Raw genomic sequence first — 15,000 nt, forward strand, 5'->3', positions numbered from 1 at the left:
GACTGCACCGATGACTGGCAAAACCTGACAACCCAGCCATGAGCCCCCATGCCCAGGCGGAGGACCCCCGAGGGCTCGGAGAGAAGGGCTCATGGCCCCTAAGCCAGAGCCCCGAATCGCCCACTTCCGACGGCACCCAAAAACCAAAGAACTGCTCATGACCACGCTGACAGCCTAGACCACTGCAATGTGCTAACCGTAAACTGCCAGCACCCGCCTAGTTGCGTGCGCGCCATACTACTTCCCCATGTTCTGCCGCACATACAAGTGTGGCTTTACAAACATCTAGAATTCGTTCCTTTCCTCCTAGTAGGCCTGGAGTAGGAGGAAACGGAGGAGGAGGGGGGGGGGGTGGGAGAACAACCCAGAAACTATAACCAACAGGAGGGATCCACGCACATGTGGACAACAGCAGACCGCAGAATGCACAGGTTACCAATGCTAGCTAAAGCCATGCACAGGCACAGCTGCATGAACGAACACAGTGAAATGCAAGGGAACGCAGACCCCTGACCGACGCACTGACATGAGTGCCTTGTAAAACACTGCTGGCATGAATGAACATGTATATAGGTGTATGGCACGTGTGCATCACAATTTGCCAAACGCTGCAACGAACACGAGGGATCCACATGCAGGTGGACCCCAAAAGACTGCCAACAGCACAGGTAACCAACATAAGCTCAAGGCATGCACTGGCACAGGTGCACGACGGAACACAGCAAAATGCATGGGAAGGCAGACCTACACTGATGCACAGGTGCCATTGCTTCACAAGACACTGCTAGCAAGGAAGGGAAGTAGACAGATGCATATGAACTGGTGCGCGTACATAACAAGTCTGCAGACCCTTCGGGAAACAAACAAGCTACACGAAAAGAGGGCATGTGGGCAACGAAAGACCACCAACTTCACAGGCCTACCAATGCGAGCTCTAAGCAAGCACTGGCTCAGCGGCACAAACGAACAAGGGAAAGGAACCCAGACCCCTGATGAATGCACCAGCGCAAGTGTTGCACAAAACACTGCTGACATGAAGGAAAGCTGACATCAGTGGATTCACAGGCACATGTGCATAACAATTCCACAGACTCTCCGGGGAACACAAATGTACAACAAACACGAGGGATCTACGTACAGGTGGACAACAAAAAAACCCCCAACTGCACAGGCCTACCAATGTGAGCAGACAGCATGCACTGGCGCAGGTGCACAAACAAACATAGGAAAATGCACAGGAAAGCAGACCCCTGACTGATGCACTAGCACAATTGCCTAGCAAAAACCCTGCTGGCATGAAGGAAAGTAGATTCAGGTGTGTGCACTGGCATGCGTGCACACAAATTCCGCAGACCCTCCCGGGAACACAGACACTACAACAAACAGGAAGCACCCATGCACCTGGGGATAACAGAAGACCGCCGACTGCACTGGCACAGCTACCGGAATGAGCAGTTTTGATCTACGGAATGACGACTGTATATAGGAAACAAAAACCGCTAAACGCTCCACACACGATGCTCTTACTTCCCACCACACTCAGTCTGACGAGGAATTCCACGCATGCGCAAGTATGCTAAAACCACTGACCAATTGGCTGCAGTCGCTCCTAGTTGTTTACTTGGTTAAACTTTGTTTAACCTCATTTAAAATTAAATTTTTCTGTTGTTACATGTTCTCTCTTAAGCGGACAATGAAATAATAATTATTTGTCTTTAATTTGGCATTCAAACAAAACTATAACCTTTGACAGACCAACAGAACAGTGGGTTCAGTTTTGTCAAATCTCCATTTGCCCATGGGAAAGCAAGCTGTCCATTTGTTTGACATGAACAAGAGTCCTACATGTATTTGAAGCATTATGTTATAGGAATAATTCTCATAAGCAGACAGCTCTACTGACAGACGCTTTTTCCAATTCCCGATGGTGTCCACTTACAAGAGAGTTGACTGTACACTGTAACAGCTGGGCTTCATTAAATGTTATTTGATTTCATTGAAATAAGTCATCCTTACCTCAGCCTAGGAGAATGTTTCACCAGGAAGGGATAATGGGTGCATAGAAAAATAGAAAGAAAATTATTAAGTGTTAGCATCGATGCATCAAAAGAGCAGAAAACAAAAGTTTACACATCCCTAAATGTATAGCCAAATTAAGAATGCAATTAAACAGCAATTTTCATCAGAAATTGTCTATAAAAAGTCTACAAGAACATGCCCACACCTTTGAAATTGTAAACGTGTGACCCAAATGAAGTCTTCCATTCATGTAAGGATATGGAAATGTGACAAAAAATTTGTCTTTCCTGAAACAAAATAGAATAGGTCAAGATAAAATTTTAATAAATCACCAGAATTCAAAAACTGAAAAAAAAAACTTATTCTTTAGTTAGTTAATAAATACATGTATTCAACACAGCTCAATTTATAATATAAAAAATATAATATCATGTACAAAGCAGCAAAAGTTTAACAAGACTAATGATCTCTTTGAAAGAACTAATTAAAAACAGTTCAATACAATTGACAGACAATAATAATTATAGTGGCTGTTTTATTACAACAAAGGCTATAATAATAAGGCAATGAACAATAAAATCTTCTCTTCCTTTTTTTTATGTTTGGAATTATTAAGCTTCAACCATTTCAAACTTCTACTGTACAGCAAACCTAAAGACAGCTCCTCAGCAGACAATGGTCATACATGTAACTATCCATAGATAATTAGCTATAGCTCTATGAAATTGTTTCAAAAGTGTGTGATTGTATACAATACTAGGTACAAGTTTGAGTCCCAAAAGCAGCTAGACTCCCTCTATTCCATAGCAGTTCTCAAATAGACACATCCTGACAGTACATACTGACACACATACTACCACTAAATACTTTTAATTAGATGGAAATTGGCTCTCAACCTACTCTAAGTGTAACAAAGTAAACTACTATGCAATACTTACTCAGCCTCTGGGGAACCAGGCTGTAAAGGAAGAAAACAAATTCAATCAGACGAAGAAAAATTAAGGAGAAAGCTGACAGACACAAAAAGAATGAAAGATAATCTTACAGGAACGGAGTCTGTTTCAAAGGTCTTATTTTCAGCCCATCTTTTCTGCATTCGAGCCTCAACATCCTTCAAGTAATCAACCTTGGTGGTACTCTTCCTGTCAACCTACATGTATATAAAAATGATAATTAATTACCCCAGCCATAATTAATATTATGACAAGTGCTATCACCACTGCGCTAGCCCTGCATCGCAGGGCTGTTGAAGAAGATGTAAAAGAAGAAACGAAAAGGACAAACTATACGGCAATAGTAGTGGGTTTCATTCTAGGAAAATTTAAAATATAACTTCCTCTCTAATCAATACAGTGTACACAAGGTTACATGTTTGAGAATATGGTTACCAAGTTGACATCGTTGACATAATAAGGAGCTTTTGTCATGCTGTCTAATAATACAGTAGCTTTTCTCAGAAAATCACTTGAATAGCTTCTTATTGCATCAGACCATGGAAAAGAAATACATGTAAATTTAAACTTAAATAACACCCTGTGATTGACACCAAATGATAAAGGTGCCTCAAGCCAATTTAAACACTTCAATTCGATTAAAGAAACTGTACCATTTAGAGCAATTGACTAAACAACAATATCATGAATATAACTTGAAAATGCTAAAACAGGTTTGAGCAATTTAAACTCTGGTCCTAATAACTTAGAACTGAGCATTGTTCTGACCATGATCATTCAATCAACCTTTAATTCTTTTTGTCAAACTAATGTAGCGATTAAAGAGAATATGACACTGACCATGACAAAAATGACAATGAAGAAGAGGGCAATATGGTTATGAAAACAAACTAGTCTTTCATTCCAAGAAAACAAGACTTCCTTGAACCAAATGAAGTGCAGGTTACACTCTGTGAGTAAATACAACTGCATCTATACGTTTTGAATTACGTTCTTTTCTTGAACCATTTTATTGATGGATGTCTCAACAATGCAGAAATCTCAATCCACAACATTGGCCTAGCACTCTGAGGAAAGCACTTCCATAAATAATTTCTAACCTAGACATTTTGATACAAAAATATATAACATAGAAGCAAAAAAAACATGTATTGTAAGAAAAAATAAATGCAGCTTCAAGTTTCAACAAATAAAAATCTGAGATCTGGTTCAAATGTCAAATTTAGCTACTTTTCTATACAAAAATACCAATTAAATTTGGCACAGTTATGTGACAATTTAACTTTATTCATGAATTAAATCGCCATTTCTTTGTACTGCACAGTTTTGCAGTTAACATTCCAAATTCTTTGTTTTGACTTGAGGTAATTTTAAATGATATTCAATGACAACCACTTGACCCTCTACTTCATCCTTCCCAAGAAATTTCATTTCGAAGAAAAAGTAAAGTATTGCAAATGATTGCGTCAGAAACGAACATCTCTAAATTTTTCCTAAATTTTAGAACTAACTGAAATTGCTGTGTCTCCATCAGGATAAGAGAATGTGTCGTTCATGGATTTAATGAAAATTATGGGTTCTAGCATATTTGGCTGTACTGCGTGTACATGTACGTATACATGTAATTGCAAAAGAGTGCGAGGAATAATCCCGCAAAAAAGACAAATCCGTTCAAGAAGAATTAGGACCATGTACGAGCGAGCGAGCCATGCGAGTCAACATGCGAGTCACACAGTTATTGAAAGCTAACCATTTTAAAATGGGTGCTTAGACTTAATAACTGTTTATCAGCGCTATTTGAAATGGGTGCGCATTAGACTTGAATGCGAAATAATTTGCATAGCTCGCATGGCTCCCTGGCTCGCAGATTGTCCAGCCCCGTTAAAGAAAACCAAACTAATTTTGACTGTTATACTCACAGACATCTCTCCTAAGAAACTGCAGTATTTGCGTGCTCCAAATCTCAGAAAATTGGGCAAAAACTCAAAAATACCGGTGGAAGTGCAATTCACACGTGCACCTCGGTGCATTACCATCCAATGAGCCAGTAAATAATGAAACAGCTGTTTATGTGTACATAGAAAGCTATGTCATGTAAAGAACACCAGTTGTGCCGTTTTCCAAAATGGCTGACCATTTTGACGAAAAAAGCGGTGTTGTTCCTTCGAAAACTCCTTGGGGAAGCTGGGTGCAAACAATTGATGAAGTCTTCATTGAGGTCAATGTTCCTAAAGGAACGAAAGGCCGCGAAATCATCTGTGAAATCAGGCCAAAAAGCATAAAATTTATTTTGAAAGGGAAGGAAGTTTTCAAGGCAAGCTGCAACTTTATTATGTGGTAGACACTCACAGGTGCACCTTGTTTAACTTTAATTTGGGATATGATTTTTCATTCCTACAGGGAGATCTTTTTGGGACAGTTTTGGCTGATGAAAGTACATGGGTCTTAGGTAAAGTTTTCTCTAGTAAAGTTTAGGAGATATTACCCGGCGCGCGTTTTAAAAAACACCCATGAAAGCCAGTGCCATTCCCTTTTCCTGCCTTCTCATTGGATCCAATTTTCTGATTTCCTTTCATTTAAGAGGACAATGAGCTTGTTCGAATTATTTTGGTGAAGTCTGGTCGAGATGCTGCTAACTGTTGGCACTCTTTGCTAGCACATGAATACTCTGCAGATCCATGGACATTTAATGAAATGGAAAAAAAGCTAACTTTGGAAAGATTTCAAAAAGAGGTAAGTATCAAAGCATAAGATTATATTGCCATGATAAGTTAGCTAAAATTTGTTCCTAAAATGCGTACAAGCTGTCTTAACAAAAGATGGTAACGTACAGCTGCAGCCCCCATAGTTAGGGCATGCAATTACTGGTAATGGATTTGCTTCAGATCAGTGAAACACCTTTTCGCCCTGCTCTTACCACCAAATAGATTTGTCAACAGTGGTTCTGAATTCAATGGCCCCTTGGTTTGAAAATTGTAAATACAGGTCGTGAATTGTCTGTAAATAATAGACCATTTTACAGTTGTTGCAAGGTTACCTGGCCTAAGAATGGAAGCGAGGCTGCCGGTGACCCTGCTTTGATACAAACCTTCATGCTTTTCTAATGTTAATGTAGACTACTTAGGAAAAAAAACACAATTTACATGAGATAAGCAGTGAGGTCTGTATCAAAACAAAGATCACCGTTAACCCTAGCATGCATCCATTCATAGGTCAGGTCACTGAGCAAAAAAATGCAAAATGGCCTATTGAAAGGAAAATTACTCTTTTGATTTACAACTGAATGATTACATTAATTTTGAACCTTTACCCTTGTATTTTATAACTGTCATGCCATCTGGTTTCTGCCTTTCAATTGGGTTTGTTAACCTTTTGACACCCAAACCGGCCTAAACCGGTCAAACGATTTTACTCCTCAATGGAGAACCCCTGGAAGTCAATGGGTTAATTCATGCTGTTTATGATTTTTTTCCCTCATTAAAGCATCCTACAAGCTTCAACCTCAAATTAATACAAACATTGCACACAGTGAAATAACTTTCCTGATGCTACTTGAACAGTGAGGACAAATGTGCGAGCCATGGCTGCAGTCATGTGAGCCAACATGCAAGTCACACAGTCATTGAAAGCTAACCGTTTAAAATGGGTGCTTAGACTTAAAATACTGTTTATCAGCACTATTTGGAATGGGTGCTTAGACTTAAATGCAAGATTCGCATATTGCCAAACCCCTCCTTGTATGAATACCTGCAAACATTCCCATTTCAATGGTTTCAACATTTGCTTCAAGTTGCATTCAACACTCTGTTCAACGAAATGTTGGGTGTGGTTGAACAGGTAGGTCATTCAACATTGTTAAAAGGGTAAAAAATGTTGAAATAAATATTTTAAAGTTTCATTCGACATTGATTTAACATTCTTTTTGTTAGAGAAAATGTTGGACGGAGTTCAAGTACTTCATAATTTAACAGTTTATTCAACATTGTAGAAAAAACACATGCTCACATGTGGCCGGGAGAGTCTGGTTTCTTCTTCCTAGTTCCTCACAATCAAAGTGTTGGCTCCATTGTTGGTGCAATGTCGAAACCATTTGAGCAGCCTGCACACAACTTTTGTTTTTGCTTCAACCATCTGCCCAACATCCAATCCATTCAACTTTGTTAAATGCATTGAAGCAAAAGTTGAAACCATTTTAATGGGACTTTAGATGTCAGTCAGCTACAAATCCAGTCCTGCACGTGATTGTTTTCAAACCCTTTACACCTTCTTATTTGCTTTTTAACAGAATCCTGGTTTTGACTTTAGTAAAGCCAACATTTCTGGAAACTATTCGGGTGGAGGTCCAAAATTGCCAACATAAAGAAGAACACCATTGCAGTGGTTGTGAAGAAAAATAATTAATAGCCTTCAAGAAATAGAATACCAGAACTTTGTTAATTCACACCATGAGTTGGTTATGTAATACATCTGCCAGAGGACAAGGGGTTTTTATTCTTTCACTTTCAAGTCCTGTTTTAAGGTGCCAGTCTCAGAGCATTTTTTTAAGGAGGCAAAAAGGCACATAATCACCGAGCCTTCAATTTGGTAACAGAGTCCTAAGAGTGTTTTCCGCAAAAGGGATTAAAGCACTTTGAGAGGACACAACACACTTGAAGGCATAAAGCTAATTTCACTTTTAGAGAATAGTCGCAGGGACCAATACAACTAGGTTTTTTTAAATGTAATCACTCAGTCAAAGGGTCCACATGTAGTCTCCTTTTCTGTACAGCCTGTACCTTTTAATAGACTTCACTGTTGCATATTTACAGCATGCAGTGTAGGTGTAGGTAACTGCTGATAAAAAGACATCCAACAGACAATTAAAGAGTAAGACCTTGTGATAACTTTTTGTTACATTGGTATTTATTTATTTATGGACTTTCAAGACTGAATTCCTATTCAAAATTAATACACTTTAGATGATGTGTTAATTAAAAATATATTCAGAGCCATAATTATTGAAGAGGTGATCTCATTGACTGGCCCTGACCAAGTCAGCTGCTTGTTTCAACACAGAAAAGGAAAAAGTATGTTAACTAATTTATTATGATTCACACAGATTTGCGACTTTGGAAGCTTTGTGCTCTGACCAGTGATACTCTTGAATACCAGGATCTTGTTTCAATGTTACATGTGTCACAATGGATTCACCAAGAGAATATTCTTTCCATTGTACACGACAAAAGAATCCAAGAATGCCAGAAACATAACCGCTGCTTGAGATTATTTTAAGGTGGCTCAAACAGTTTCAACACTTTGAGGAGACGCTCTCATCATGTGACATCACGTAACAGCAATGTTGTGATACCATATGAAACACTGATTATTTCCAAACAAGATGTGATCATTATTGTGACTTAATGAGTTGCCTTGGCAATGGAAAAGCCTAGCAAAAACACCCTATATTTTGGCTTTAGTTGCTCATGTCTCAAAAACAAACTCGGTAAGCCCCATTTTTTACCGCTGGAAAGTGATTAGGAGGCCAAGATGAAACTTTCTGCAAAGTTAAAAAAATTCTGTACTGTAGAATCAGAGCCACCTTAAAAAAATCACAGATTTAAGGTGACTCTGAATCTGCTGCACATAATTTTTTTGAAGTTTGCAGAAAGTTTCATCTTGGCCTTCCTGACCACCTTCCAGCAATAAAAATTGGGGGTCACTGAGTTTGTTTTTGAGATAAAGACAAAATAACAGGTGTTATTACAGGGCTTCTCCATTGTCACAGTGACGTATTATGTAACAATGATGTCCGCATCTTGTTCAGCAATAATTGGTGTTTCCTATGGTACCATAACATTGCTAATGCATGATAAAATGTTGTAGTGCCAAACCTTTTAATAAGAACATTACTTGAAAGCGTTGAAACTGGTTTGAGCCACCTTAAGATTTATAATTATTAAAAACAAATTGCTCCGTCAAATTTTATGCAACAGTCTTTGATTAGAAAGGTGCCTGGTTTCCTAATGCAGTGATAATCTCACAATAGATTTTTATTCCATGTAAGAACACATTCTCGTTGAGGTATTCATCATGATCATGTAGGAGAATTGGAGTGTTGTTCATTGGTGAGAATCCAATGGCTGGATAACCAAGCTGGAAAGAGGAAAGTCAAAATTAATCATTACTAGATAATTTGCAAAGGGAAAGCATATGATTTTAGTATTTCTATTTTTCCATTTTAATATTCATTGACATTCAATTTTCCTTGATGCTCCTATAAAAACTCACAGTACCGTACTTTCAGTTAATAAACCAAAAAATACATGTACCTGCCGTAGAAAGCGGCTGTCTGTTCCTGCAGGAAAAATGTCTTTCTCTATTTTCAATCCCCTAAAAGATAGTGAATATACATGTATACACACAAATTAAAAATCATGTTGTCCTCTATATCTACATGTAGCCTAATATCACATGCCACAACGATGACATGTACAGTTTCCAAATTGAAAAAAGGGGTATAAATTATTGGTAATAAATCCAATCCATTACCAATGAGTCAATTACTTGTTGGTCGACACATCACTGCCATGCAACCAATGTGTTGGCCAACAAGTAAAAATATGAAAACAGTTGTAAAGGGTGTTTACCATTTACCGAAATTTTCTAGAAACTTGAGGTGGAAATTGCCGTTCGGGAAGAATGTCATGGGTTGTTTACCGTTGCCCAAAATTTCTGGATTATCGCGCCACACTTGACTGGATACCAGCTCAGGTGTCGAATTTCAGGTGAAATTTTACAATCACCAACAGATGAGGAGATTCAATCTGATTAAATAAATAAATTATTATTAAATTAATACATTGTATCTTTGCAGCGATCTCCATTTTATGAGATGTGATCTTCAACTAAGCAAAGGAATGCAAGGCCTACAAAAAGACCAATGAGTTGAATAAAGACCCTGCAGTAAATACTTTAGTATTTTTGTACATGTATGTGAACAGAGAAGAACAAGTCAAGCGCAAAAACGTTTTTCCTTTAAATTGGCCTGTTGAAAATTCCATCAAAATCATATCCTATTCAAAACTAACATTTTGTTGCAAGCTGAGCTGAATGCACTCCACCACGGATCATCATCTGCAGTTGATGTTAAAACAGAATTTCCAGAATGCTGTGAACAAAATAAAGGCAAGTCATGTTAATTTAATTAAAAAGTGAAATATCAGCCAGTAACGTACAGACAGGCAAACAGAAACTAAGGGTGCGTTCCTTTGGGGTGACTCGAAAAAGGATCACTAGTTCAAGATAACTTGGATCATGGTGCATCAAAGAAACTTAAAAATCCTTTCCCACAGTGGATTCATCGGTGCCTTTGATGCACCATGATCCAAGTGATCTTGGATCTGTGATCCTTTTTCGGATCATCCCAAAGGAATGCACCCTAAGCAAACCAGTCAGGCACTGAGCCAGTTGGTCAGTCAGAGTGACAGCCAGCATCCAGTCAGACACTCTCAGAGGCAGCCTGCCACCCTGTCAACAGGCCAGCCAGTTAAACAGTTTGAACAACAATCAATACATGTACCTGAATGTATTCATAAGACACACCCTCTCCAGCTTCAAAGCACCACTTCTTGATCATGTTGTCGACTTCCTAAAGGACACAGTGAATTCAAAATAAATTCTATTTCATAGTTGATGAAAATCAAATGTCAATTGCTTAGTTAAATTAAGTTCTATATCATACTTTATTACATGGCTCTGTCTCACAAGGACTGGGAACTACCAAGTTCACGAATTTGATTGGCTCAAATCGATATTGACGGCGGTCTAGATTTTCCCATCTAGACCGGCATCTAGATGGGTGATGTTTTGCGGTGGAAAGATGCAAACTAAAATGCAAAAATATTGAGTATTTTCTTCTACCAATATTTATTTATGGAAGTGCCAAACAGCATGATGACAAAAGAGGAGAATGACGAGCAAACTTGTTTGCCATATAATAAACATCTTATTAACTGAGCTTAGTCAGTCTGTATGGGAGAATCTTGACCTCGGTCGTGTGTACAGACCTCACTGCGTTCGGTCTGTACTCACGACCTCGGTCAAGATTCTCCCATACAGACCTCCTGCTCGGTTAATAAGAGCTAAATAATGGCCTCTCAGTCTGAAGCCTGCACAACAAATTGTACGCCCTGAGGCCCTCTCTTCTTGTCCATGTTTAGAACTGTTTAAAGAAATCATTCTTATATGAACAGATTACTATTTCAAGACTAACATATGTGTACCGGTAAGAGCCAAAAATAAAAAATTAAAAACCTCAACGTCTGTTGTTGGAGTTACTCTGATGTCAAACACTGAATGAAGAAACAAACAAGAGATACATGTATGAACTAATCATAATTATTTAAAATCGTTTCATTAACCCATTCACCCCTAAACCAGCCTAAACCATCCATACTTAGTAGACTTTACTCTCTAGTGGAATGCCAGACGATTTCACTTGTCAATGGGGAATCCCCAGGACTCAATGGGTTAATGTTGGACCAAGTGTCTAAGAAGATCTAGAATATTTCATGCGAGGATTCAAGAATTAGTGCTACCTTTAAGTTAGCAAGTACAGCTGCAATATAAATTATCGTTTAATTAAACTTTCTTAACTCCTCTTGGATCAGGACCAAAGACCAAAATTTCCTGTCTCACAAATACTAAATTAAATATAAAAATTATACTCTTAATGACAAGGCATGTAAAATGATAATTGTAGTGTTAAAAGTCACAATCAATATTTCAATGTCTTCATGATGCCGTTATTACTTAGGACTATGCAAACTAACTCTGTCAGTGCACTATCAGTATTAAAGGAACTTTATTCAGGTGTCTAGTCGTTCTATCACTGGAACACTGATTGGGGACACTGTAAACTGAAATCAACACCTAGAAACTGATTACCTGCAGTGACAAATTTCACATTATTAATTAAAACTAACTGATCTCAATGTTTAAAAGCATAAGCAAAAATTTGTTAGCAAACAAATATCACAAAAGTTGCAAGGATTTTCATTGGCAAGAACAATATCTCGCATAAATAATAATTATTGTTGCTTTATAGTCTTGATTATGACATCACAAAGACAATGAAATGCCAACTCTTTTAAGTAACCCTATTTTTTTGTAATAACTATGCTAATTTTATGCATTAAGTAGCAAATCACTTTCGATAAATCATGTGAGAAATTACGGGACTCAAACGTTGTTTGATGAGACTAGAGGTTGCAGTTTGGCACATGGAGTGACTGTCAATATCCTGATGGATATTTAACTGAGTACTTTCTGTAAAGTTGATAGGATAAAAATACGTACCTGACGACATTTCAGCAGGAACCACATTAGCTTGGACTCCACCCTGAAATTCAATCAAAAGAAAAGACTGTACAATTTTACTGCACATCCACTTCAGTGATCATAATAATATTATGATCAGCAAAAAAATAACACCTTCCTACTTTCAATTGAAAGTATGTGGATGCATTTGATAAGTACCAGTATACAGCATTTGAAAGAAATTATTGATACTCAGTGAGTATCAATATAGGTGACAGTAACAGGCCTGAGTATCACTTCAACTGTTGCAAATAGTTTGCATTTTTTTTTGCATGTATAGACTCAACAAAATATCACATTTTTGATTGGTCAATGACGAATGCAAGGGTTATAGAGTGCAATATGGAAGTTAAATTTATACAAAAGTCGCTACAGGTGTATGGAAAGAAAGCGATGGAGTGATTTTGTTCAGTAAATAATACTACAAACATCGTATGAACTTGCTTGTGCATTTCATGATTTATGGGCAAGAGTGATGTTTTGAAAGTTCTCAAATTGCACTCGCACCTACAGCTTGTGCAGGCGTCAGTGATACATGTACCTCTGTCACAGTCCAGTTGACTGAAGTCACATCCCCTAGTCTGAGATCAGGATTGGAATTTAACCTAAAAATTAATGACAAAGCAACAAAATGGTTAATGTTGGCAGTGCATGTTTAATTACCATGGTGAAACCTGGTTGCTAGTTCGTTTAATGGGGACATAGTTTTTGAGTGAATCTAGCCGTGGTTAACCCTTTCACTCCCGTGGGGTTCCCCATTGACGAGTAAAATCGTCTGGCGTTAGACAGAGTAAAATCTATGTTAGACAGAGTAAAATCAGTTCTATAAGTGGCACTATTGGGAGTGAATGTTTGTCCCGTAATGATGTTTTTAACCTGTATGCAAGTTACAATGTAGTCTTGAAATGTTGAATCATGCAGTCACCATACTGTAAGTTTGACATGATCCAAATGAAAACCTTATCAAGTGATGACTGCACCATCCTGAATTAGACCTCTTTGTCATAAATTATTTAAACAATAAATCTAAATATTTAGTGATCTGTTTTCAAACACTGTCATTGAATGTTTAAATGCATGCCAAGTCAAAATTATATGTTAAATTATAATTATCTTGAAATAAACAGTGGTTGTGGCCATTACTCAGCTATTAATAATTAAATAATTATGGTGTCTCCCTGCGGTTAATTACGGTACCTTAAATCAAGGACAAAAATTAATGATTTTTTTTTGTCAGTCTGCAACAGACCTCGATGTTAAGTACATGCTTCAAATACCGTAAACACTCACAGATAAGCCGCACCCTGAATTTAGTACCTCAAATTTTGGACAAAAACGTTTTTTGAAATACATGTATGTATAATGAACATCGTTTCTACCAACTTTGACATATGAGTGATCTTTTCCTGGTATTTGTTGACACTCAGGAATTACTTCATTCAACACAGTTTCCAAAGATTTTTGCATGACTGGAACATAGGTAGCTTTAGTAATCAGGCATTAGATTGGACGCGAAGATGGAAAACTGGACACCGGAAGCAGCCTCTTTCAAACGTTCCCACAGATAAGCTTCATCTGATTTCTTGCGACGATTTTTGGACAAAAAGGTGTGGCTTATCTGTGAGTGTTTAGCCCAGGTTTATAAAACAAATACCAAGAGTCAGCTTTATACATAAAATTCTAACTAAAGACACCTTTTCTTTTGTTCTTCCCTATAAGCATAAAATGACTGCACCACTTTGCACTAAAAATAGAAAGTACAGTGCAATGCTCATTAAAAAATTTTTACAAAATGTTAAGAGAAAAACGTGTCAAAAATCACGATTTTCAGCCAAATAGCAAAGGTGGGACCAAGGGATTTAATGCAAAATAACCTTCAAGTTGCTAATAAAAAATGCAGTCTTAGGGACTGAATTACAAAAGGGCACAGAAATCATGTCTTTGAGCTATTGATGCTGGACCAGCTGTTAGACAAATCTTCTCTGATTGGACTGGAAACCATACAAGGCCCCATCTCACAACATATGCCCTGTCAATCAATACTGTGAGACATTTAGAAAACAGTCACACTGTTCATGGATATTGAGTAGGGAGGGGGTGCCCCGCCCCTGCGGTTGGTCCTCCTTTCACATGTATGTGTAGGTAGGTTGGGTAATGGGTGGGTGGGTGGGTGAGATCAAATTAACATGGACTGACAGCAGCTGCCAGAGGTGCTGACATCTGATCTCACCTCAGAGAAAGAACTGTAAACTGCCATGAGACTGTACGTGATATGCACAGTATATGAATCCAAATCCATTGTCATCCCCAAAATGTGTACTAGGCAGTTTGGAGCACAACTTTATGCCCCAATCACTTATATCCTTATTTCACTTATTTTTGCACTATCATTTATGGCCCAATAGACCCTTTGCATAAATGGCGCCCAAATTTGAATAACAATACTTGATACATCCTTAGCCTCACATTCATGAGAAAAATCCTTTGTCTTGAAACATAAACACGAGGCTAAGGATGTATCAAGTATTGTTATTCAAATTTGGGCGCCATTTATGCAAAGGGTCTATAACTCCTAGGAGTGAGACCTAGTGGATTTTACTCTAGACTAAGACCAGACAATTATTAATTTATTTTGATATTACCAGACTGAGTAATCATTTGCACTCACCAT

General features: G+C 37.9%; 3 protein-coding genes across 3 annotated transcripts in view; 1 reads left to right on the forward strand and 2 right to left on the reverse strand.

The window, feature by feature from the left end:
* Positions 1-5,002, reverse strand: part of LOC138014938 (leucine--tRNA ligase, cytoplasmic-like) — a 64,787-nt gene extending 59,785 nt beyond the window's left edge. The window contains exons 1-5 of the mRNA XM_068861832.1: positions 4,892-5,002; positions 3,065-3,169; positions 2,958-2,977; positions 2,225-2,306; positions 2,017-2,022 (exon numbers count right to left, since the gene is read on the reverse strand). Of these exons, the coding sequence (XP_068717933.1) occupies positions 2,017-2,022; positions 2,225-2,306; positions 2,958-2,977; positions 3,065-3,169; positions 4,892-5,002 (324 nt within the window). The remainder of the gene's footprint in view (positions 1-2,016; positions 2,023-2,224; positions 2,307-2,957; positions 2,978-3,064; positions 3,170-4,891) is intronic.
* An 80-nt stretch (positions 5,003-5,082) lies between these two features.
* On the forward strand, positions 5,083-7,855 carry LOC138015272 (nudC domain-containing protein 2-like). Its single transcript, XM_068862249.1, has 4 exons — positions 5,083-5,286; positions 5,373-5,421; positions 5,554-5,705; positions 7,258-7,855. The coding sequence occupies exons 1-4, from the start codon at positions 5,098-5,100 to the stop codon at positions 7,330-7,332; spliced, it is 465 nt and encodes a 154-aa protein (XP_068718350.1). The 5' UTR covers positions 5,083-5,097; the 3' UTR covers positions 7,333-7,855.
* Positions 7,726-15,000, reverse strand: part of LOC138015271 (aminoacylase-1-like) — a 17,591-nt gene continuing 10,316 nt past the window's right edge. Inside the window, exons 9-17 of the mRNA XM_068862248.1 lie at positions 14,998-15,000; positions 14,024-14,073; positions 12,871-12,934; positions 12,309-12,351; positions 11,265-11,302; positions 10,531-10,599; positions 10,040-10,119; positions 9,281-9,341; positions 7,726-9,104 (exon numbers count right to left, since the gene is read on the reverse strand). The exon at positions 14,998-15,000 is cut by the window's right edge and continues 71 nt beyond it. Of these exons, the coding sequence (XP_068718349.1) occupies positions 8,952-9,104; positions 9,281-9,341; positions 10,040-10,119; positions 10,531-10,599; positions 11,265-11,302; positions 12,309-12,351; positions 12,871-12,934; positions 14,024-14,073; positions 14,998-15,000 (561 nt within the window). The 3' untranslated portion in view covers positions 7,726-8,951. The remainder of the gene's footprint in view (positions 9,105-9,280; positions 9,342-10,039; positions 10,120-10,530; positions 10,600-11,264; positions 11,303-12,308; positions 12,352-12,870; positions 12,935-14,023; positions 14,074-14,997) is intronic.

The sequence above is a fragment of the Montipora capricornis genome, chromosome 9 (genome assembly GCF_036669925.1).
Source record: "Montipora capricornis isolate CH-2021 chromosome 9, ASM3666992v2, whole genome shotgun sequence".
Classification (NCBI taxonomy): Eukaryota; Metazoa; Cnidaria; class Anthozoa; order Scleractinia; family Acroporidae; genus Montipora; species Montipora capricornis.